The 23,332-nt window shown below is 55.4% G+C and overlaps 1 protein-coding gene across 1 annotated transcript; it reads right to left on the bottom strand.

The window, feature by feature from the left end:
• Positions 1 to 3,034: 3,034 nt before the first annotated feature.
• Positions 3,035 to 16,935, bottom strand: TRIM8 (tripartite motif containing 8). Its single transcript, XM_063102776.1, has 6 exons — positions 15,406 to 16,935; positions 6,629 to 6,724; positions 6,095 to 6,328; positions 5,184 to 5,215; positions 4,936 to 5,051; positions 3,035 to 4,592 (listed from the first exon to the last, which is right to left on the bottom strand). The coding sequence occupies exons 1-6, from the start codon at positions 15,973 to 15,975 to the stop codon at positions 3,985 to 3,987; spliced, it is 1,656 nt and encodes a 551-aa protein (XP_062958846.1). The 5' UTR covers positions 15,976 to 16,935; the 3' UTR covers positions 3,035 to 3,984.
• Between the last annotated feature and the right edge of the window lie 6,397 nt (positions 16,936 to 23,332).

Here is a 23,332-nt window from a genome sequence, read left to right as displayed (position 1 = left end):
TCAGAGGATTCTAGAACCAGTACCAGGATCCCAGGTTCTGGAGACCGATATTTCTAGAGCATCTCCAAGGAAGAGTTTTCCAAAGCCATACAGGGAGACTCTCACTTTAGAAGAGGGGCTATAGAATGTGGTGAGGTCTGTCCAGGGATACCCAGGAATCATGGTTCCACCTCCCTTCACACCAACACTCTGGTAAGATCAACCGCTCCCCTTTCTTTTAGACCTGGAAGATCGGTTGGGGAAGGACGTGTCCTCCACCCTCCCTTCTGGCCTTCCTTCTGCAGAAGGTACAGGATGCAGAGGTGGGACAGGGAACCCCCAGGGGCCCAGGTCAGGCCCTGAAGTTGCTAATTGGTTCTCCCCCACCCTCACAAAGGAGAAGATGAAGTGTCTGAGAAAGAGTGAGGTGACAATGACAGGGTCTGAGTGGGTGGGTGTGAACAGTGCCTGTAAGAACCCAGAAGTGAGGTTAGAACGTGGGGTCTCAGCTTGGAGAGCGAGGCCCTGGGGTGCTGACTCAGTGGTCCAGGGTGCCCCCATCCCCACCTCCCCACTCCTTGGTGCCTTTTGAAGCTGGGTGGGGGCTTTGATCTGGGGTCTGCCTGGCCAGATGCTCTGGGAGAGGGGGTGGAGGCCTTTCCCCTGCACCCACTCCTTGATGGAGAGACCGTTTCCGGCAGTTGCAGGGGGCACCCCCCCACCCCGCCTTGCAGCTGTTCCCCAGCTGCCCAGCCCCACCCCAAAGACAGCTGGGAGAGAGGCTGAGGGAGGGCGGAGCGGGGCCCAGCTGCTCTGCTCTGCTCCAGGCAGGGACGGGGGAGGGCAGAAACATAAAAGAGCTGGGGCCGGCGGGGGTGGCGCGCAGAGGAAACCCCCTGGCGGTGGCCTCCCTGCGGGCTCCGCACATCTGGGCCACAGGAGCCGCCGCCCCCGTCTGTGAGGTGGGGAGACACGGTTGGATCCCCAGCCCTTCCCGGAAAGGGGAGGCGTGATTGCCTCTGAGGGGAAGGCAGGAGGCAGGGCCGGGGTGTGAGGGCCACTGGTTAGCGGGTGTGCTGTGCAGAGCTTGCACCTGTGGGTGCGGATGGGGAAGACCCCTCAAATGCCTTCTTCACTGGGCCTGAGTGCTGGGGCAGCTCCAGCTCTTTCTGGGCTTCCTCTGCCCCTGACTCTTTTGGGAGATGGGTGACAGCTGCTCCTACAAAGCCAGGGACAGCTGGGTAGCTGGGGACAGCTGGATAGGGTTAGCATCTCCCCGTTTCCCCGGCTGTCCAGGAACCCCCAGGCCACACTACAGGCAGCCGGCTGCTTCACCTACAGCTGTGGGCCTGAGTGTATAATTGGGGTGGGCTTCAAAGCTGGGACAGCGTGGGGCTCGAGCCCATCCTACTCCCACCAGAATCTCCTCTCCATTTCTATGATTGATGTACCTAGGGAAAGGACCCCTCCCATCAGCTGAAACAAAACTAGGCCAAATGGGAAAGAAACTGGCCAGCTTCCTGTCTAGCTCTCAACTGTTGGCATGGGGGATGTCCCAGGGCTCCTGACAAACTGGAGAGAGGGAGGTGAGACAGGAACAGATGAGAATGGAGTTGTGTGTATCTGTCCACCAGCCCTTGCCCCTGGCATCCACCCACCCTGGGCTGGAGGGGTGCTGTGCTCCAGCCATCTGCCCCTCCCTTTAGCCCCAAACAAGTACGGGGGAAGAAAAGGGGGAGGCCAGCTGTTGTCACACTGTTCTGACTCCAGCACCCTGCCAAACTGGGAAAGGGAAACAATGAAGCAAGGGTCCACCTACCCCACCTGAGTCATCTTCCACTACCACAGGACAGGAAGGCACAGGCTCTTAGCAGGACCAAGACACTGGTTTGATCTAGGCAGCCCAACTAGCCAGGGGACATGGCCTGACCATTGTTCCCATCTGAGTCTATTTTTCTGAGAGGAAGGGTAACTAGGAGTCAGTGGAGACTTGGAGACTGGCATGGGACCTAACCCATAGGCTCCCTGCCTTGTCCTAGCTTCCTGGGGTGGGAGGTGTTCAGGCCCTGATTCTGCCCAGACAAGGGGAAAGAGAACTAGGAACCCAGCAGAGGTTGTCCCTCCTACTGGTATGGAAGGGCACAGGAAGCCTTACTAAAAGGACACATCGACGCAAAGCATCAGGCAACAAACCAGAGAGGTTTTTTTAAAGATTAGCCTCCTGCACAGAGGGCCTTAGTGTGTCCCAGCCCCCTCTCCTCCCTCACCCCCAGTGGTCTCTGTGACAAACAGCAGGCAGGACTTTGGCCAGTCCCTCATGGCAGCACTTCTCAAACTCCAGGATGTGTCAGAATCACCAGGAGATAAAAACAAAAATTGCTGGGCTCCCAGAGATTCCCACCAAGTCTAAGCTGGGGCTCAGGAATCAGGCCTTTTAACAAACTCCCAAAACCTGCTTGAGACTTTGAGAAACTCTGCCAAAAAGATGTGGGTGGAATGTCTTTTTCACCTTGCTACCCACCTCCACTCCTCCCAGTGCCAAAGCCTCCGGTCACTGAAGGAAGTATAGAGCTGAGCAGCCCCTCTTCCTATGGGGACCAAGGTCCAGCTAGATTAAATTCCTAGGGGATAGGATCTGGCCTGCTTCTATTCTTGCAGCTCTGCAGTGTCTGGCATGTAGCATGTGTTCAATAAATACTTGTGGCCTGAAGGAAGGTAAACTCTGCAAAACTAATAGGTGTTTCTACTTTGTCCTAGCTAAGAGCACATTGGCAGAACCTCAAAGAAACGCCAGGGACCAGGTATCATGGGGCTGGGCCCCAAAGGCCCTCAGCAAATATTTGTCAAAAGAACCCAAGGCCAAGAGGAGATGTGGTCAGTGCCTGGCGAAATGATATTCACAGGCCTGGAACCGGCTAAGCCCAGGAGGGCAGATCAAGGAAAGGAGGGCAGGGGCTTTTGTTCTTAGAAGGCCCCTCCCCAGACCAATGCCTGGAGAGCCCAGGCCTGGGGCATTAGGGGGTAAAAGGCAAGGCAGGGAGCGGGACTGCGCCATCATGTTTATTAGAAGGTTGGATTTCGGTGTGTGCTCTAGACAGATTACAGAATAAATACCTGCGCCTTGAGAACAGGAAGTCCACGATTCATACAAAGTGCTCACTACAGGAAGTTGCTGTGTCAAAATCCAGGCAAGGACCCAACTTGGGGCAGCCCCTCCTCCCCCGTTGACCTCAACAAGGGCTGTGCTATTTTTTATTTTACTATTTCTTTTATTTCTCTTTATTATTAATAATATTATTATTATTTGCTTTGCTGTGGTCACTCTCATTGGTAAAGTTCCTTTTCCCCTTTCCTGGACATGGGGCTCCTGTCTTTAAAAGATTCCACTCTGAGGCTGAAGGTGCCAAAAGCTGCTTGAGAAGTGGTCTTTGAACTCCGTCTGGGAAGATGGTGAGAAGGAAGCAGGAGAAATCATTCTTGGTTTAAAAAAATTAAAAAAAACAAAAAGCCCCACAATCTATAGGTCATTCCTTACTCAATCAGTGATCAAACTGTCCCCCCAAATAACAAGAGGAGAAACAGGCCAGTGGGCACTGGGCCTTCCTCCCACGGCGGGGTGAGGAGGGCTGCACCTCCCAAGGCTTTAAGGGGAAGCTGAGTCTCCTTCCAGCCCTGGGGGTGCGAAGGGAAAGACTGGAAGAAAAAAGGAGAGACAGGAGAGCTCGGTGTCTTGAGACAGACACTTCCCCAACTTCAGGGCTACCTGAGGTCCTGGCCCAGGCCACCTCCCACTGTCACCTCCCTGTCCAGGAGATTCATTTAAAAAAAAAAAAAAAAAAAAAAGCCCCAAACAAAACAAAATCCAAAAGGAAAAGACCAGGGAGACCGGGGGAATGGAAGGAGGAAGGGGAGGAGAAGGTAGACGGGCAGGTCTCTGGATGCATAATTCCCAAGCCACTGGGGGCTGGGGGGGAAGATTCCCCAGCACCCGCCGCCTGCGTGGCGTTAGCTCGTCACGTAGTGTTTGGTGGACGGCTGCCCATACACCCTGTAGAAATCCTGGTGGCCAGGCTGCTGGGAGGCGTCGAGCCAGTCTCTGACCGCCAGGCCGGGGAGGGACTGGGGGACGGAGGGTGTGGGTGGGAGTGGGTGTGAGTACTCCTGCGAGGGCACTGTCCAAGGGAAGTGGCCGGAGCGGGGGTAGGGCTGGTGGCTGCCATGGTTGGCCACGGAAGAACAGTAACAGTTGTCCACAGAACAGACGAGAATCTTGCGGCCACCATACTGGGGGAGCATGGGCTGCTGGGCGGCGGAGCCATTGGGATACTGCGATGGGGGGAACACAGGGCTGGAGTGCACTGGTTGGGCGCCGCCCGGCAGGGCCACCAAGTGCTGTGTGGAGCTGCAGGGCCCCAGGGGCTGCCCCGACTGGCCCTCGCTGCTGGCTGCGCCCGCCGCCCCGTACTGGCTGCCCACAGGGCCCGACGACGTCTCTAGGAAACTGGCCTCGGGGAAGGCCGTTGAGTGCTTGCGCTTTTCCGCCCCAGAGCTGCTCACACCACAAGGGTACAGGGGGACGCTCTGCAGGAAGGGCACCGGCGTGCTGAAGGGGCCTGTGGAGAGTTTCAGGCAACAGTCGCCAAAGCTCCCACCCAAGCAACCCAGGCCCCGTCCCCCCAGGGACCTTTTGCATCTACAGGATCAAGCACCTCACATCTCCATCAATGCTCACGCCTCCATTAGGAGGCAGAGATTCCTATTACTTCCATTTCACAGCTGACGAAACTGAGGCTTACTGAGGTAATGTCGCCTGCACAAGTTCCCACAGCTAGAAGTGGCAAAGCCAGGATATGAAGGAAGGTCTATCTAACTGGGCCATACTGTTTTCAGAGGGAAGCCTCTGGCATTTCCCTTCCCAAAGGGCTCTCTCCCTTCGATGGAGGACCCCATTCTCACCTTCTAGCATCTTCCGCAGCTGCTTCTCCTTTTTGGACACCTCGTTCAAGAAGAGCTTGGAGTTCAGGTGGCCGATCTTAGGGGGAGAAAGGCTGCTGCCCGTGCAGGTCTGGGTCCTGGGGGCAGTGGACGGGGCATCTGCTGTGAGGAGGTATCACCGGTGAGCCCGCCCTACCTCCCTGCCATGGGCCTGGCCTTCCCTGCCCTCCCTGATGTGTTCCCCTGAGGGTTGGGGGCCACCTGCTCACCTGTCCATTAGGATTTTCACAGACTTGGTGTTCTGGGGAGAGAGAAAAGGGTCAGTGAGCAGAAAAGGCAGCATGGGCGGAGGGGAGGACAGGCGGCCCCACCCTCCCTCTCCCCAGGCAAGGCGGACCCTGACTGTGGCCAGAATGCAAGGATGGAAGACAAGAATAGCTAACATTTACTGAGCACTTGCTCTGTGACCTATACCACTGCACATGCTCTGTACATACCCATCATTTCATCCACAAATCTACCTAGGAGGTGGGTTCCACGGGTCCTTCACCTTTTTTCTCAAGTCTCTGGGGCTAGGTGTTTTTTTTTTTTTTTTAAAAAGATGACCGGTAAGGGGATCTTAACCCTTCACTTGGTGTTGTCAGCACCACGCTCAGCCAGTGAGCGAACCGGCCATCCGTATATGGGATCCGAACCCGGGGCCTTGGTGTTATCAACACCGCACTCTACCGAGTGAGCCACGGGCCGGCCCACTAGGTGTGTTTTGGAATTTGGTATATATTACATATCACTCCCAGCAGGACACCACAATCTAATACATCAACATTTCTGTAGCAAAATGTTTGAATTTTCATGCCATGTGAGATAAATAAAGATCATGAATTGCCCAATATCAGTTCAGGTCAATCTGTGCTATTAAATGAGTTGCCAAAATATTTTCCTTTTAGTTTTCAGAGATTTTTAAAATTTGGAATTGTGGACAAAGGGTAGTAGACCTCTATGAACAACCCCGTTCTATAGGTGAGGAAACAAGGCACAGGGAGCACCTATGACTTGCCCAAGGTTGCGAAGCTAGAAGAGCAGGCTGGCTCCAAAGCCAAGGACATGTGAGCATATTGGTGGGGGAGCAAAGAATTGGCAGCCCCAATTTGGGCATGGCCCCTGGGTCCCACCAGCCCACCTTCATGAAGCTGACGTCCTCTGTCTTATCGAAGAGCAGCTGCAGGGAGCCGAGCAGCTTCTTGGCCTCTTGCATGCGCTCCCCGAGATGCAGTGCCTGTGCCGCGTTCTCACTGCAGAACTTGGCCTGGGCCTTGTCCAGGACCTCCACCGTCTGCCGCAGGTCCTCGTCCAGCAGCTGGTGCAGCTTCTCGTACTGCAGCCGCACTTCCTCCTTCAGTTGGCTCACCTTCTCCTGAGGGGACAGGTAGGCAGGTGAGCACTGGGGGCCGCTGGTCACTGCTCCTAGCTGTCTCATATCCTGGATGGTGGCATCTGGGACCCTCAAGTCCCCCAGGGCAAGGCCTGACCTGCCAATTTCCCACCGATAACGCAGGGCTCTCTGTCAGCCACCCCTGGCACCAGTGGGGGCTCATCCACTGACAGCTCACAGAATGACTGACGGGATTCTGGCATACAGCCACAGGAATTAGCTTGCCCAAGGCCCTGTGCCCAAGCCACCCCCACCCCATACCCTGGGCTTGGGCTTAGCTACCTCCACCAGGCGCTTGTCTGACTCAAGTTTGTATAGCTGGTCCTCGATGTCCTGCTCTCGCTCCTCCAGCCGGTCTTGCTGCTTCATCAGCATCTTCTGTGGGGACAGTTGGGGAAGGGGGTTATCAGAGAGGGCTGTAGCTTCAACCCTTACCAACGTGGGTGAGCACCATCCCTCCCCTACACAACAGACTCATCCTATAGATCCTTTGACCCAGATGGCCTCAAATCTCTGACACCCAGCCCCATCTGGCCCCCACACAATCCCAGGGGCCTGCTGAAGGCTGTCTGGCCAGTCTGTTCCCAGCAAGCGGAAGCCCGGAACAGCTTCCCACACATACTTAAACCATGAGCTTTCTGAGGGCAGGGTCAGGCAGCCTCCATTCTAAGAATTTTCCCTGTATGGACCTATCTAATCATCCCAGTAACACTATGAGGTAAGTAATATTATTATCCTCATTTCACAGAAGAGCAAACTGAGGCCTAGAGAGGTTAAATGATTTGTCTAAAGTCACATAGCTAGTAAGCAGCAGAGCTGGGTTACAAACCCAGGTGATCTAGTGGCTGGGTCTGTTCTCACCCAAGCCACTGCCTCTCTTTAGCGAGCACCACGTTAGAAGTGAGTACCCTAAGAGGGAGAGGGTCAAATCATCTCCCAGGGTCACATGGGCCCTCTGGCTCAGTCCAAAGATCTCATCTTATACTTGCCTTACACCAGGGGGCATCTAGCCAGCCACCCCTCCTTGTTTCTGAGGCTGAGAGCTGGGCCTCTGGAGTCCTTGCTAGCTCCCTGAGCCTCTTAGGTGGACCAAGGCAGAAAGGAGACACTGGCTTTCCTAAAGCTGGAGGCCAGTCTACCGGAAGGTGCTGGAACAAGCTGCTGTTCTCAGCTGTTAATCTCCTATCCACAACCCCTCTCCTCCCAGCTGCTCCAGCCATCTTGTCCTCCTCCCCCACCAGACATAACTTCAAATAGGGTCTCTCCCCTGCTCAAGGACCCTCAATGACTCCCTCCTTTCAAATGTTATAGCATGGAATGAAGACTCTTTTATACGCTGACTCTTCCAGCCATGTGGGCTGATATCCTGTCTCCAACACTCTACGTTTTAACTCCTTGCACTCTGTTTATGTTTTTTTCTGCAGCTCACGGTGCCTCTTCCCTCTTCTTGTCTATCCTTCAAGGCCCAACTTAAGTCTCCATTGCTCTAGGAAGCTTTCCACGACACCTGCTCTGAGTGTGTGCAGTTCTCTTCCTGTCCCAGTCATGCAGTTGGGCTGTCACATTCTGCCCTCCCTCTGTAGCTGTGCTGTCCAATGTGGTAGCCACTAGTCACATGTGGCTATTTAAGTCCAAGTTAATTAAAAATAAATTTAAACATCAGTTCCTCAGTTGCACCAGCCTCATTTCAAGTGCTCAATAGCTACAAGTAGCTAGTGTCAGATGTTACAGATACATAATACATAATGTTACTATCATCTTACTATCATCGCAGAGAGTTCTAATAGATACAACTATTCCGGAGTCTTCTGTCTCACAAACTGTGGTCTGATCTCTGTAGGAAACTCAAGGCCTCTCAAGAACGGGGCTTTGCTGTTGTCTTTCTCCACCTTGCTGCACAGCCATGCACAAGAAGGCCTGAGCACCCAACAGGTGCACACCACGTTCACTGAATAAACCCATGGGTTCTGCACACATAGTAAGATTTGCCAGGCAGATGAGCAAAGCAGAGCTAGGCACTGTGTAATCACAGGAACTTACGGTAACTGTCCATTCAGCAAGGAGGGGTTCGCCTTCTTCCTCTGTGGGAGCCTCAGAATGATCCTCATGTCTGACCCCATGACCCTCACTTCCAGCCACACCCAGCTGGCTTCTCAAAGACAAGCTGCCACCAATCCCATCCTCACTCCTCTGAGCCATTTTACATATGGGGAGACCAAGGCCAACAAGAGACTGCAGACGGACCCCGTTTTCTGTGAGCAGCTGCCCTAGAAACCAAGAACCAGGAACGGGGGCAGGAGGAGCTGGGAGAGGTAAGGCTCTCTGATTCTAAGCTGGGGAAGCCTGGGGTACACCCCACCCCAACCAACCTGACCTTTCAGTGACCCAGGACCAGACTCAGCAGCACCCTGCCCTTCCAGCAGGCCCGTATCCTCTGCGCAACATGCACAGGGATCTGCCACCAGCCTTAGGGTCAGAGCCTGACAATAAACACAGCTTGGGTGGAGGCAGGAACAGAGGTGCCCCACAGTATTGCCTGCACACATGCACACACACAGAGAGCACACATCGCTACCCAAACCCGAGCCCCTCTCATGCCCACTGCTGCACACAGGTGCACATAACTTGCCCCCAAACCCCTACCGTGAAGGAGGGACCACCAGGAGGCCCCAGACAATGGAGGGAGGTCTGCCATAAAGGCGAGGTGGCCAGGATGCCTCTTCAGAAACATTAGGCCTTCTTACCTCCACTGGAACAGTTGGCCCTCAAATTCTTGCCTGCTAGCTGCCCTGTACCCACACTCAGGAGGATAAGTGCCCCCCCCCACACACACTTCAGCGTCCAGGCCACCCCTAACATCCCGGTGCCTGGGACATCTAAAAGCCCAGCCCCCACTCACCCCACAAATCTTGCACCATGGTCTCCCTGCCCAATTACCTCTCAATGATCAAATCTATCAGATTCGGGGTATGCCTGCCCTAGATGAAGGCTAGGAAAGAGCCTCAGATTCCCTGCCCAGTTTCCCTAGAGGATAGAAATGGGCTGTTCTACTTTCACCCTGCAGGCCAGAGGAAGCCCCTTCCCTACATCCTGCACTGAGGCCCCCCAGGGAGCTCATGGTTGACCTCTCAGGGCAGTCTTGGGGGATGGGGCTCAGCCCAGTCCCTTCTCCTTCTAGGTTTTCCTCAGTAGCTCCCCTGGCAGCACTACTACCCTGAGACCCTAAGGTATCTTCCCTTAGCTTCAGTGTCCCAGGCCCTGGTGCTGTCTGTCCCAGGACCCTCTGGGGTGGGAATCCAGCCCAGGCCTAGAAAAGGCAGTGGCCACACTCACTAGCAGGTAGATGGGTTTCCTTTCCCCTTCCTGCCTCAGAGGCCACCGGGCTCCTGTCTCTGCTGCAGGGGTTGGAGAGAGGGGAGGATGGGGAAGGAAGCCGGCCAGGGCTTGCTAGCCAGGGAGGGCTGGGAGGGGCCCATGCTGGCCAGCTCACCCTTGCAGGGCTGGGCCTCCCTGGGGGCCAGGTGATCTTAATCCTGCTACAGATACCACCTGGGAGGAGGTGCTGCTGCTACCTCAAGCACTGGGAAATTGGGAAGGAGGGAAATACCCACCTACTGCCCCTGGGCCTCTCCACCAGAAGCAGCATCCTTTCCATTCCAATCCCCAACTGCTTCCCCAGGGAACTGCTAAGAGTGGAGGCCCCATTTCCCACCTGAGAAAAACCCACAGCTCAGGTAGGACCAGATTTCCCAGCCCAATTCATAGCAAGGACTCTCAATGGGGGGGGGGGGGGGCGGACTTTACAAATGGCTCCCAGCCCACAGTGAGTCACAGTGGCACACTTCAAGTGTGTGGGAACAGAGCAGAGTGGGAACCATGGTCTGGACTAGAAGCACTTGAGGGGCCAGGCCTTCAGAGGGAGGAGGAGAAATGTGGGACCCCGTCCCACTCAGCAGTCCCTGCCTCTCAGGGCCTAAGACCTCCTGAGGTCTGCTCCTGGGCCTATGGGGACAATCCATCCCCATCCCTCCACAGCCCCAGAGCACCCTGCTCCTCAGACCATGTTCTTCACTCTGCCTTGAGCTGCTCCCTCTGATGCCCCTCCCAACCTAGAGAGGGAGAATCATAAGCCCCCTACATTCCTGCCCTGGGAAAGCCTCATGTCCTCTGGAGCCTGACTGGCCAGGCCCAGCTGGCATTTTCGGTGCTAGACCAGACTGGGCAGACAGGTGAGGCGCAGGGATTCTGGGCTGTATAAAAGTTAATAAATAATAATAATAAAACCTTCAAGTCAACCTTGAAGAGAAGCAAGGTCAGGAGGGAATGGGGCCCCAGGGGCTGGAGCAGAGGCAGGCCCTAGGCTTTCAGACAAGGCCAGGGCTGGCTCCAGCAGCCCCTATGGTGGTAGGAGGGGGGGCAACAAAAATAGGAGGCTGGGCTGTTGGAGTACCTTTTTCTGCTCAGGTCTCTGCCCAGATGACTCTCATGCCAGCTCTAGCTTTGGCTCCAGCCCCCTGCTCAGAGCTATCCCAACCTAACTTCCTCCCCAGCTGCCAAACCCTCCCCCCACACCTCCAGCTAAGCCCTTATCCCAGAAGTACATTAGCCTCCCCTTGTCCTGGGGCCCTCAGCACTTTCCCCTTCTCTAAGAAAATCTTTTGCCTTGACCCCCACCTTGGGCTACCATGTGAACCCCCAGGCCTGGGGAAACCACAGACCTAGGGAGAAGGGGCATTAGGGTAGGAGGCGAGCCCGGCAGACCCCAGAGAGAGTTTCCCAGCTGCAGAGTGGAATTAGCTTTTGCCATGCAGAGAGCAGCGCTCTGGGGCAGCAGAACAAAGAGGCGAGAGAGAAAGCCCCCCTTTGTCTGGGTTTGAATGCCAGGCCAGCCGGGAAGGAAGACTTTCCTAGGGCCAGGGATGAGGCCAGCCAGGCCTGCCTGCCCAGCCCAGGGGAGGGGCCCAAGCCGGGCTCCCTGTGCCCACCCATACTGCCCCCAGCATAATACTACAGGACCTATTCGGGCTCCCATCTCCAAGACCCACCATAGGCAACAAGCTCACCCTAAACTGAATCCCATCTTTCCCTCCCTCCCCCAGAGCCCCCACCAGGTGAGAAAGTCACACGCCCCCTGGCAGACTCACAGACACTAAACAGCAATCACCTGAGCAGGCACTCACTCTAGCATGGTCATGCTGACAACAGGCAGGCACAGTCAACTCCACTCATAGGTATACAGCAAGCATGGCATGCAGACACCCTTTGCACTCTCACAAACACACATCTCCTGACCCATAGCCACACACAAGACAACTACGTAATTAAGTCAATCCTTCACATTGTCCCTTCTCAGAGATACCCACGTGGGACACAAAAAATTAGTTACATGTGAGATGTACAACCCCAGACATGCTGGCTATATGCACGCGCACGTGTGCAGACACACACACCTGCAGACAGACATGGATGCACAGCCACCCGGAACTGCAGGAGGCAGAGTAATCAATAGGGCAAGCATGACAGGCGCCTGGCTGTGTCAGCAGGATCCTGGGGTGGAGATGGGGGGCTGGGCCTCTGCCTGAGGCTCGGTTTGGGGTCCAGGGAAGAGAACCAAGCCAGGCCCCCCTTCCATGCAGACTCAGGATGGTCAAGGAAGGGGCAGCTACATGACCCTTACGCCATACACATATACACCCTCCCACCCCATCTAAGACCTCAGGAGTCTGGTCTGCTGGGGGGGGGGTCTGCACTGCCCTCACTCCCACAGCCCACCCAGAGACAGACATGTGGGGGCAGGGACCCAGGATTCCCTCCAGGGTACAAGTGCAACTCCTCCTGCCAGGAGCACCCTCATCCCAAGTGGCCCCAAACTGGCCCAAGCAGTGGGATCCCCTCCTCTAGAGAACACCTCTTTTCAACTCTGATCCTCTGAGAATGCAAGGAACAGGGTCCTGGCAACATTTCCAGCCTTAATCTGGGGTCCGAGGGATGATACAGAAGCACAAATATGACTGCACAAACGCAAGCAGATACACCTGAACACACACCTGCACAGCTCCTCACAAACGTAACCAGGCCTTTTCTTGGGTCTTCTTTCCATGTTGAGGGAGGTTATGAGATAGGGGTGCTCCCAGCTCCTACAAGTCCCCTGTTGCTCAGATAAACCCCTGAACCTAGGGGCTGGAAGGGGACTTGACCATCCAACGCTGCATGGTCTAAGCCCACCTCAATGTCCCAGTCTTGGGCCCTTAGCCCCACACAGCCCCAAGACAGAAAACATTTAGGGCCTATCCAGGCCTCCTCCAGGCAATGTGGCCAACACACTGGCTTCCCAAGGGCGAGTGGGGCAATGACATGCACAGGCCTGACTGAGAGTCTCCCTTCTGGTCCCCCAGGCTAGAAGGAAGCCCTGCTTGTCCACTTGCTGGGACCCTGCTCCAGGCCACTGGCCAATGTGCACATGTGGGTGCTTGTGAGTGTGTAAGGGTGGGGCCACCAAGGAGGGATACTCAGGATTTCCTATTGTCAGTAGCCCCCCTGGGAGGGCAGAGAGGAAACACAATAAGCAGAGCCTAGATTTTAAGGCATGTACCGGGTCTCTCTGCTTCTGCTCCTACATCCTGGAGAATTCTGTTGCCCTCAACCGCGGCAGAAACAGAGGCCCTGGAAGTCGAACTCCCTCCAGCAAGGGAAAAGGGGCCAGGGAAAAGGCCCCTCCCCCTGTCTGGCCCAGAGAGCGCAAAGGGCTCTTCTATTCAGTTCCTCACGGCTCACCCCTCCCCCGGAAGGAGGGCGGGGAAGCGTTTTCAACTCCAGTGCCCTGGGGCACCAAAGAATCTGAGAGCCTGGGGGAGGGCGGATCCTGGAGAGGGATGAGACTCAGGATGCCTCTGCCGGTACAGATGCTGAGCGCACAGAACCGCACATCTGGCCCTGATGCAACCCACTACTTCTGGGCCTGCCCACACCAGGCACAAGAAAACACACACACACCACGGAGCTGCTGACAAAGTTCAGTGCCTGCTTCCAGCCTGGAAATCAGGGGCCTGCTGGTGGGAACCCCAGGGTATACTCTGTGAGCACGTGCCACCCGCTCGCCCCCATCCCCATTACACAGGCGGGAGACAGGTGCATTTGAGGGTAGAGCAGACGGTCTCAAAGACACAAATACAGGAACACACCTAAAGACACACTCCTACCACCAAATCGGGTATAATTGTTTTCTGCCCTACCCCAATTAAAGATATCGGAGCACTCAGAGCCAGCTGCAAGTAGCGCTGTGGGTGTGAGCACACATTCACCCATTACACCACTTGCCGCCCCCTCCTCTGTTCCTTTCAGCTACATCTCCTTTCCCCTCCTCTCACTTTCCACTGCCAATTCCCGGACAGGGAACTGGGCAGCCTTCCTTTCTCCTGCCTCTGCACTCTTCCCAGCCTCTTCCCCAGCCCTTCCAGCTTTATTAATAGCAGCAACTTCCCAATACTGGGGAAAGTGGGTTGTGCCTGTCCTGAGTCGGGAGTGAGGACACCGGGGGTGGGGTGGGGGGGCTCATCCTTACCCTAGGCCTCGGCCTTTTCCAACCCTGGAGTGGGGAGCGGCTCCTCTCTCCACTCCCCACCCTCCCACCACACTTCTTTTCAGAAACCAGAGGCCTATCCTGGCACAAAAACCCAAAGCTAGCCCATCCAATTGGAAACTAATTATACTGTAAATTTTGTTATCCCCGCCCTCAGCCTGTGGTGGCCCTCCTGCCTTTTGTTGGTTAAGTGTATGTTTTTTAATTGCTAAACAGTGACTCATTCTGACTGGTCCCCCCACACAGGAAACGGCTCCATCTACAATTGTGTCCCGCTAAGAGCTTCCTCATACCCAAACTCCCCAGTGGCCTCAGCTTGCCTCCAGGGGTCCCCACCCATAAACACTCCCAGTCCTCCCAAAGCCCAACCTCGCCCCCATGATATCACACCCAGGCCCCAAACTGGTGCTTCTGAGGTGGCTCAGACCGTCTCAGGCCAACCCCTTCCTTCTGGTATGACTCATCTCCGAAAGCCAGGGGACCAGTGAGGGACCCAGGAGGAACTCCCCTCCAGTGAAGAGGACGGAAGTATTGCCTCAGTCCAGCTCCAAAAGCAGGTCCAGAGGCCTGAGGGGAAGGCGGTTTTGACATTGGCCGCTGCTGCAGGGTGTATACAATGGGAGGGGATGCGGTTCCGTAATCACCCAGCCGGCAGCCCAGGGGAGCCAGCTGCCTGAAACCAGATTTCAAGGAGGCTCAACCTTAAACCCACAGGATTCTTTTTCCGTCTTCCACTTCCCCTCCCCAAATGTGGGAGGGCTTGTGAGAGAGGGCTGGGCTGGGAGAAAAGGGCTCAGGGTGATGAAGACGCATACTTTAAGGCTTGTTCATGCAGGGGCGTGCGATACACACAGAGGGCAGCGATTCTCGCACACGGAGAACGGGCTACCGGGAATAATCCAGATAGCTGAGACACTGTCCGGGGACTCTGCTGGCTGTGTGGGCCTTGTCCAGATAGACACCCGGAGTTCTGCTCTCCCTCCGGAAACTCCCCCCACCCCCCAATGTGTTTCCAATAGAGCTTAAAACTAACATGGCTGCTTTTGTTTACTTCCTCATTGGTATGCCAACATCATGGATCATGTAAGCCACAGCAGCGGCACAGGACACTCATTACATAAACAGCAGCTGGAGAAGCGGGACCGGGGTCACCGCCTTGGTGATTTACCGTAAGGCGTACAGAAACAACGCTGGGGGAGGGAGCTGCGCAAAACAGAAAAGCAACACCCAAACTCTACCCCGACAGCCCCACACCCTAATTCTGTAAAGGACTCACAAGATGGATCCTATGAGCACAGGTGCGGGAATGTACCCAGTAGCGATCTGGGACCCTTCCCAGGACCTTGTCCCCAAACTTTAAGAAGAATTTGGAAGGGGGCCTCTGGCCTGATGTCACAAGAGTCAGCCTGTAAGGATGGGTGGTCCCCAGGCGGGAGAGAGTGTGAGTGTGTGTGTGTGGGGGGGTGCGTAGGGTACTTGCCCGGATCTCATTCCTCCGGATCTCCACGTCGCACACCGAGTGTCCCTGATGCGCGCCGCTGTAGTAGCAGCAGTACTGGCACACGGCCACCTGCTCGGCCTCGCAGTGGTAGAGGCGGTAGGCGTTGTGCTGCGGGCAGCTCCAGGCCCGCACGTCGTCCGCCTCCACCAGGAGGTGCCCGCGGGCGGTGGAGGGCTGCTGCAGGTGCGTCTGCACGTGGGACTGGCAGCAGGGCGCCTCGCAGCGCAGGCAGACCTTCTGCGCCGGCAGCGGGGGGCCGCGGCGGCAGAACACGCAGTGCAGCGTCGCCGGAGGCTTCTCCACGTGCAGGGCGTTGAACTTCTCCACGATGTTGGTGAGCTTCAGGTTCTTCTCCAGGCCTGGTTTCTGGTTGTAGGCCTGGTTGCACTCCGGACAGCGCACCAGGCCGCTGTCCTTGGCCCACGCCTCGCCGATGCAGCCCCGGCAGAAGTTGTGTTTGCACGGCAGCTGCACTGGTTCCACGAAGACGTGCAGGCAGATGGGGCAGATGAGCTCCTCCTCGAAGCAGTTCTTCCAATTCTCCGCCATGGCGGCTGCGGACTGGAGGCCTGGGCAGGCCTTCCCAATTCCCCAATCCTAGGAGTCCGTCCGGTGCAGCAGGAGGCCCGCCGAGCCCCGAGCTCCAGTCCCCGCCGGCCCCGACAGTCACTCAGTCACCAGCGCCTTCCGCGTGCCCGCCCCCCGGAGGAGGGAGCCTCGGTCCTCACGCCGCGCGCGCAGCCGGCTGCGTCTCCTCCTCCTCCTCTCGAGCGCCTAGCGGGAGGCGGCGGACTGCGCCAGGGCCGCGGCCGGGGCACCAGCCCTGGAGTGGAGCGCCGGGGTCCAAATTCCATATAAGAGGCCGCTTTTCCGTCGGCGTGGCTAGGGCCGCGGCGGTCCGCGGCCTGCGCTCGGCCCCACGGCGGACATTGGGGCGCGCCCCACGGCGGACAGAGACCGGGAGCCGCACACTTCCTCTCGCGACCGCGGCAGCGATGGTGGCTCCCTCCCGGCTTATCGGCACCGCGCCTCCCTCGCTTGGGCTGGTGGCCGAGGTCCGAGAAGCCGGGGACGCAAGTGCTGCCGCACCGAGGGTTGCTAGATCCGGACGGGGCGAGCGAGGCGAGCCGACGGTCCCCAGGCCGTGGCGCGGGTGTCCCCCGGCTGGGCGGCCGGCCGCGGGTGCGGGCTGCGGGGCGCAGGCGGGCAGACTCCGGGGCGCTGCGTGCGCGCAGGGGCAGTCATTCAGATGAAATTCCAGTCCCCGGCCAGAGACACCAGCCCGCCTCTGCCTTCCTCCTCCCTTCACAAATAGAAACGGAAGGGGGAGGGAGAGAAGTGGGAAAAAAGGCCACCAGAAAGGAAGGGAGGGAGAAGCCCCGGCGGTGCTCCGGCCTGACCCCCCGGTTGCTACTTCTGCGCTCCCCCAAGGCCCGGCGCCGGGCGCCCCCGCCGCAGAGAGACCCCGCTCTCCGGCTCTGCGCTGGGCGGGCGCCTCGGCTCTGCCGAGAAAACAGGGATTGATCAAACTAGAAAGGAATTTTTCTCAACTGCTAATGAACAGGAGGCTCGGCTCCCGGCCCTCCCCTCCCCCCGCCCGGCCCTCCCCCTCGCCCCCCCGGCCCCCTCCCCCCACTTTCTTTTCTTCTCGGCCTCTGCTCCGGCCTGGGAGGCTCGGGGCTGCGGTCGGAGCCAGCCTGCGGCGGCGGGGCCGGGCCGAGCCGCCTCCCTCAGCGCCCAGCCATCTTGGGCTCCAGGCGGCGGCCGCGGTGCCGGGGGTCCGGCCGCGCTCGCTCGAGGGTCCTGCAGCGTTCTCTCTCGTTTTTTTTTTTTTTTGTGTGTGGGATTTTTTTTCCCCCAAGGGGAGGGTTGGCGGCCTCCAGCAAATTAGGAGAGAGAGAGAAGAGAAAATGCCAAGTCCCGATTTCTCTCCACCTCTGCTCCACCCACCGCGGTCCTTTCCAAAAAATAAAAAAAGATTAGAATTGGAAGAAGTCGGCAGAAAGACGAGCGCCCGCGGCTCCCGGCTGCTGCCCGGGCGACGCGTCCGGGGCGGGCCCGCGCCCGTCGCTCCGTCCGTGGGTCGGTTTGTCCGCCCGCAGCTTCTCAAGTGAGGGGAGGGCACTTCGGGCAGGGTCTCCGCAGCGACTGTTGCCTCAGAGCTTTATCCTCAGATCAAAAAAAAAAAAAAAAAATCCCCCCGACCCCAACATTCTCATCACAGCCACCTTCAGCCATCTTGCGCGTATTATTATTTCAGGAATAATCTGTTTAATAAAAATAGCTGTCTCTAGCCCCCTCCCCCGCATCCTGGGGTCTCCGCCCCCTTTTAATAATAATCTCGATAATAAAAACGATCGGCGGGCCGGGCAGTCCGCGGCTGCCTTTTCCTTCTTCGGCTCGCTTCGGCTCGGGCTCTCCTCCCCCCAGGAGGGGTCGCCGCCGGGGCTGGGGAGCGCGTCCCTGCCGTCCGCAAGTCGGCCCCCGCCGCCTGCGCGGGGAGGGAAGGGTGCCCTCGCCGTTGCCGCAGCCGAGCCGCTGCGAGGAGGGCGGGCGGGGGAGGGGCCACGGCCCGCGGGACCAGCTGGAGGGGCACACAAGGGTCCCCGGTCCCCCCGCCACGGCTCGGGATCCGCAGCCTCCCGATATACAATGGGTTCAAACAGAGTGCGGCCGGCAGGGTGGGGACGCAGGCGGGCAGGCGGCTGCAGTGAGCCGGGCTCCCGGGATGGGGTGGATAGAGGCGGGGGATGGTATCCCCACATCAAGGCCGGTCCCGCTACTCGGGAAGGGGGCGGGAAGACGGGGAGGGGGAGGCGAGGAGAGAGCAGCCGGCGGCGTCTTTAATCAGCACCCGCTGGTTCAGCCCACCCGGCACTAGCGATATAAACGGGCGAGGGGGAGGGGCGGGGCGTGCCTTCCGGAAGTGCTGTTACAGCTGCTGTGGTGCCCGGCTCCTCCCCTTTTCCCTGTCTGGAGTTGGGGCTGTCCCCCAGGTTGCTCCTGCTATTGGCCTCCAAGATGAGGCTCCGCCTCTTTAAGGCGGGGCAACTAAAGCCTCACGTGACTTGCACTAACTTCGGTACATTGAACACTGGGGCGGGAGTGGGATTTCAGCGCTTCTTGAAAGGGCGATAATGCAGTTGCGTCATGGGACCACTCCTTTCTGGGTCTCTTCATCCGTAGCTCTTTTCACCTGAGAGGAAAAGGAGGGCTTGTCACCCTGCTCATCTGTCCGGTGGAACTGAGCAGGGAATTGCAAAGCTTCACTGTGGTATAATTTCCCAGTGTCCTTAATACTTTTTCCCCCACATCCCTGGTGCTTAAAACAACCACGCTAGATAGGCATTATTATCCGTCTTCTATTGATAAGGAAACTGAGGCTTAAAGGACAGAAGTAATCTTCCAAGGTCAATCGGCCAGTCAATAAATATATAACAAAAGGTTTTATATGCTGGGCATTTTTCTAGGCCCTGGGGATTCCCTGGAAAACATGCAATATTTTTAAAAATTTAAATATATGTAGGATAATTTCTATGATGGAGAGTAAGAGGCTCACACAAGGGCTCCCTGAAAAAGTGACTTAAGCTGAGACCTGAAAGCTCAGGAGGAGTCAGGCAAGTGACATGGGGAGGAGTGCTCCAGTCAAAAGAAAAACAAATGCAAAAGCAATACAAAGGCATGCTGCAGGGCAGAAAGAAGGCTGTGTGGCCAAGGAGAAAGACAGGCGGGCGCCAGAACACACAGGCCTTGCAGGTCATGGTAAGGGGTTTGGACTTTAAGCTGGTTGTGAGAAGCTGTCAGATTTGGTATATATTTTGGAAGGAGAGCCAACATGACTTACTGACTTGCTGATGGATTAGATATGGGGTGGAGGAATCAACACAATAATAGTAGGGGGTAGAAATGTGATCAAGATGTACACTGAATATCCAAGATACAGTGAATATCCTTTTGAACTTTAAAGACTATACAGTACATATACATACAGTAAATATATGTGTGTGCATATATATATATATATATATACACACTTACATATAGTTTTTCCTCTGTCCTCCCTCAATTTTTTTTTTTTTTTTTTTTTTTTTTTGGTGACTGGCTGGTTTGTGGACCTGAACCCCTGACCTTGGTGTTACAACACCATGCTCTAACCAACTGAGCTAACTGGCCAGCCCTCCAAAATGTTTTAAAGTGATATGATTCCTAGGATTTGGACCTCAACAAGAGGCTGGATGGCAGTGCTATTTAGTAAGAAGGGGAGAATTGAAAAAGATTAGATTTGGGTAGGGGGATTTTCTAAGTTTAGTCTGAGTTGGCTTAGATACCCCAGTGGAAATGTTAGGGAGGAAATGATACATACAGATTCACTGGGGAGGTTTGTACTGGAGAGATGAATTTCATAGTCATCAGAGATTATGTTTTAAAAGGTGGAACTGAGATTCAAACCCAGTTCAGTATGACCTCTGGGTCCCTGATCCTTTGAGGACAGAACCTGTGTCTTTAGCACTCCCACGGGAGGTCTTGTGCTGGACAAATGAATATATGAATGAATGCCTGCATGTCTGAATGACAGCCCTATGGCTCACTTCTTTCTGTCCTTGAGATCCTTTGTTCAAATGTCACCTATGTCGGGAGGCTTTCCCTGACCTATTTAAAAATGCAACCCTCCCCCAAGCCCTCTCTACCCCTCCTCTTCTGCTTTTTCTCCATGGCATGTATCTCCATGTACTATACACTCTATTTTTAAACATCACTAAACTGTAAGGTCTGTGAAAGAAAGGATTTTCTTTCTTTTTTTTTTTTTAAAAAAAAAGATGACTGGTAAGGGGATTTTAACCCTTGACTTGGTGTTGTCAGCACCATGCTCACCCAGTGAGCAAACCGGCCATCCCTACATGGGATCCGAACCCATGGCCTTGGTATTATCAGCACCACACTCTCCCGAGTGAGCCATGGGCCGGCACAAGGATTTTCTTTAATGCTGTGTACCTGGTGCTCAGAATGGAACCTAGCACATAGTAGGTGCTCAATAAATATTTGTTAAATCAATGAAGGAATCTCATTCTCTCCATCCCTAGTGCTTCTACCCTAATCCAGGCTTGACTGGTTGGTTGCTTTGCCTCCATTCTTGCTTCCTTTCAAAACGTTCTCCATCCAGCAGATAAAAAGGGATGGTCCTAAAATGAACACTTGATACCTTAAACCATATACTCCAAGCAATTTGAACTCTACCATTCCCAAGAAGAGTTCCTCCCACTCCCCCAGGAAGAGTTTTGAGGCTTTTGCTGTTGTTGTCCACCTGGAAAGCTTATGAAAGTAAAACCTCTCTTCTTTTGCTTAACTCATCCTTCAGGTTTTGGCTCAGATGTCACTTCTCTCAGGATGCCTTTTTTACTCTCCCTAGACTGAGTTAGTCACATACCCTAGCATAGCCCTTTAATAAAGGGTTACTACTAATTGAGTAATTACTACGTGCCAGACATCTCATATGTATTATATAATCCTTGCAAAAACTCTATGAGGCAAATATCTATTGCAGATGAAGAAACTGAGGCACAGGTTAGTTATCCTGTCTAAAGTTACACTGATAGTAAGTGGTGGAGCTGGGTTAGGACAGAAAGTAGTTTACTGCCTTCCTCTTTTACAACTCTTCCTTATATGTGTCTGTTTCCTTGTCCATTTCCCCCACTGCACTATGAGCTCCTCAAGGCAGGGCCTGTGTCCAGTCTCCCAGCATATCAGAAAGTGCCTGGCACATGTTTGTTGAAAGAACAAGTCAATGTTTTCTAGTTCTTACCGTTCTCACAGTGTTATTGCAGAGGCTCAACAATGAATAGTTGGCCTTTCTCTGTCTTGCAAAGGTTGCAACCCAGAAGCTCCATTCTCCATCCTTTCAGAGCTCTCATGGTACTGAAATGGGGTGTGGGGTGGAGGTGGGTAAAACTGGAAAAATGAACAGGGTCTCTGCCCTTAGTTTCTCTGGTCCCAATAAGGCCACTATTCTCATCACAACCTTCTCAAAATCTCCCATCGCCAAGTCACTGAGAGAGCTATGCTCACAAACCATGAACATGCAGCAGCAATCACTTGCTCCTTTCTTTTTTTCAAGATGACAGGTAAGGGGATCTTAACCTTTTACTTGGTGTTGTCAGCACCACACTCTCCCAAGTGAGCTAACCGGCCATCCCTATATAGGGATCCGAACCCATGTCCTTGGTGTTATCAGCATCATGCTCTCCCAAGTGAGCCACGGGCCGGCTCAATCACTTGCTCCTTTCCCCATTCTGCCCTTAGCTCTCTCTCAAAGACTTCCTGGCACAAGAAGAGAAGAGGGGGCATGTTAGTCCCACCATGCCTCACGGAAGAGGTCTGGAGATAGTTGCCCCTCACACCACATCCTCACCTGCTTCTCCAGTCTTGGGACGTGTCTCTCCTTTCTCCCGCCCAACAAATCACCCCCCTCACCCCTATCATGGCTTCCCCACCTCCTGCCCTCTGCAGCCTACAGCTGCCTCTGTGCCTGGCATGCTGTGCTGAGTCACTTCTAGCTTGCATTCTCCCCCTGGTCAGGCCAGTTTGGCAAATCTCTCAGGATCCCTGGCCCCATGGCCCTGGAGCCTGGGGGCCCCCCTCCCCAGAGTCCCTGGCCCCCTTAGATAAGGCAGAACAGACACTGGGAGGAATGTACAGGCCTTTCTGGAGGGGACATTAAAGATCACATGGCAGATTTCTCCTCTACTGAAATCTAGGCATAGGGCCTCTCCTCTAGGCCCAGGAGCCCTTCTCTTTCGAGAAACACCTGCAGCCTGGTACTGTCTCCCAGAACCATTTAAACACAGGATCTCACTGTTCTACATTCTCTGGGGCAAAAACTTCACCCTTACCCTAGATCCTTTTAGGCTAGATTCAGCTGAGGAGGATAAGCACCCCCACCCCCAATCTCCAGGGAGAAAGGGAAAGGGGTGTGGCTTGGGCCACCCAGGGGTTGTCAACCTGGCTCAAGACCCTCTCCACTCCTTTGTTCTGACCAGGAGAGGGACCAAAGGCCCCAGACAGGACCTGCTCCACTGTTCCAGGGCCAGCCACTTGCCAGAGCTCAGTACGAGGTCACAGCAGAAGGAGGGGTGATGACCTCCTCTAGGGGAATGTCCCCCGAAGGCTGAGCCTCACAGAGGATGGGGAGAGGAGCTAAAAAACCCTTCACATTCATAGGAGCTGACACTCCCTCTCTTCTGCTTGTGATGTCCCAGAACCTCTGCCACCAACCTCAGCAGAACCCCCTGGGTGCTGCAGCCCCATCTTGAGGACCAGGAGAAAAGGTTCTGCCACTCCCCAGGACAGAAAACCAGGTCTGCTTAGCAGGAAGGGAAACAACACTTGAGGGTGAGGGGCCAGGGTACTGAGAACTCTGCCTGAGCGCAGACCTCATCCTGCCTGCCTCCAAGGTCTCAGGCTGTTGCCTCACCCCGACCCCCCACCCCCAGCATTGGGCTCTGTTTTGTCGTGTCCACGTCCTAGCGAGGCAGGAGTGGGGCAGTCCAGGGAGGAAAGATGCACCCACCTCCTCATCCAAGGCAAGCCCAGAGGAGTTGCTAGGAAGGGTGGGTTTGCCTGTGTCACTCACTGGGTACAACCTATTCTGAGACTGCCCCTCCATCCGGATCCTGAGTTCTGCCCTGGATTAGGAGGTTGAATTTAGATGCCTGGTGAGGGGGCAGCTAGCTGAAAGGGGATAAGGACTCCAAAACTGGAGGTAAGGAAGACCCACCTTCCTCACCTGTTGGGGCCCCTCTTTCCAAGGGGAAAGAAATTTTTGGTAAGAGGAGGGTAAAAGAGGAATGAGGTGGCACAGAGAGGGTTTTTACCCACCTGCTCATCTGCCCAGACTGTGTTCCTCACTCCT

Source organism: Cynocephalus volans, chromosome 7 (genome assembly GCF_027409185.1).
Source record: "Cynocephalus volans isolate mCynVol1 chromosome 7, mCynVol1.pri, whole genome shotgun sequence".
NCBI classification, from domain to species: domain Eukaryota; kingdom Metazoa; phylum Chordata; class Mammalia; order Dermoptera; family Cynocephalidae; genus Cynocephalus; species Cynocephalus volans.
This window is presented reverse-complemented; position numbering and strand designations above follow the sequence as displayed.

Excerpts from the sequence above, each read along its gene's own strand:
- TRIM8 (XM_063102776.1), bottom strand. The coding sequence starts at position 15,975 with ATGGCGGAGAATTGGAAGAACTGCTTCGAGGAGGAGCTCATCTGCCCC. Across the intron at positions 6,725-15,405 it reads TCCGGAGGAATGAGATCCGG|AAGATGCTGATGAAGCAGCA; the intron begins GCAAGTACCCTA and ends CTGTCCCCACAG. Across the intron at positions 4,593-4,935 it reads GCTGCGGAAGATGCTAGAAG|GCCCCTTCAGCACGCCGGTG; the intron begins GTGAGAATGGGG and ends AACTCTCCACAG.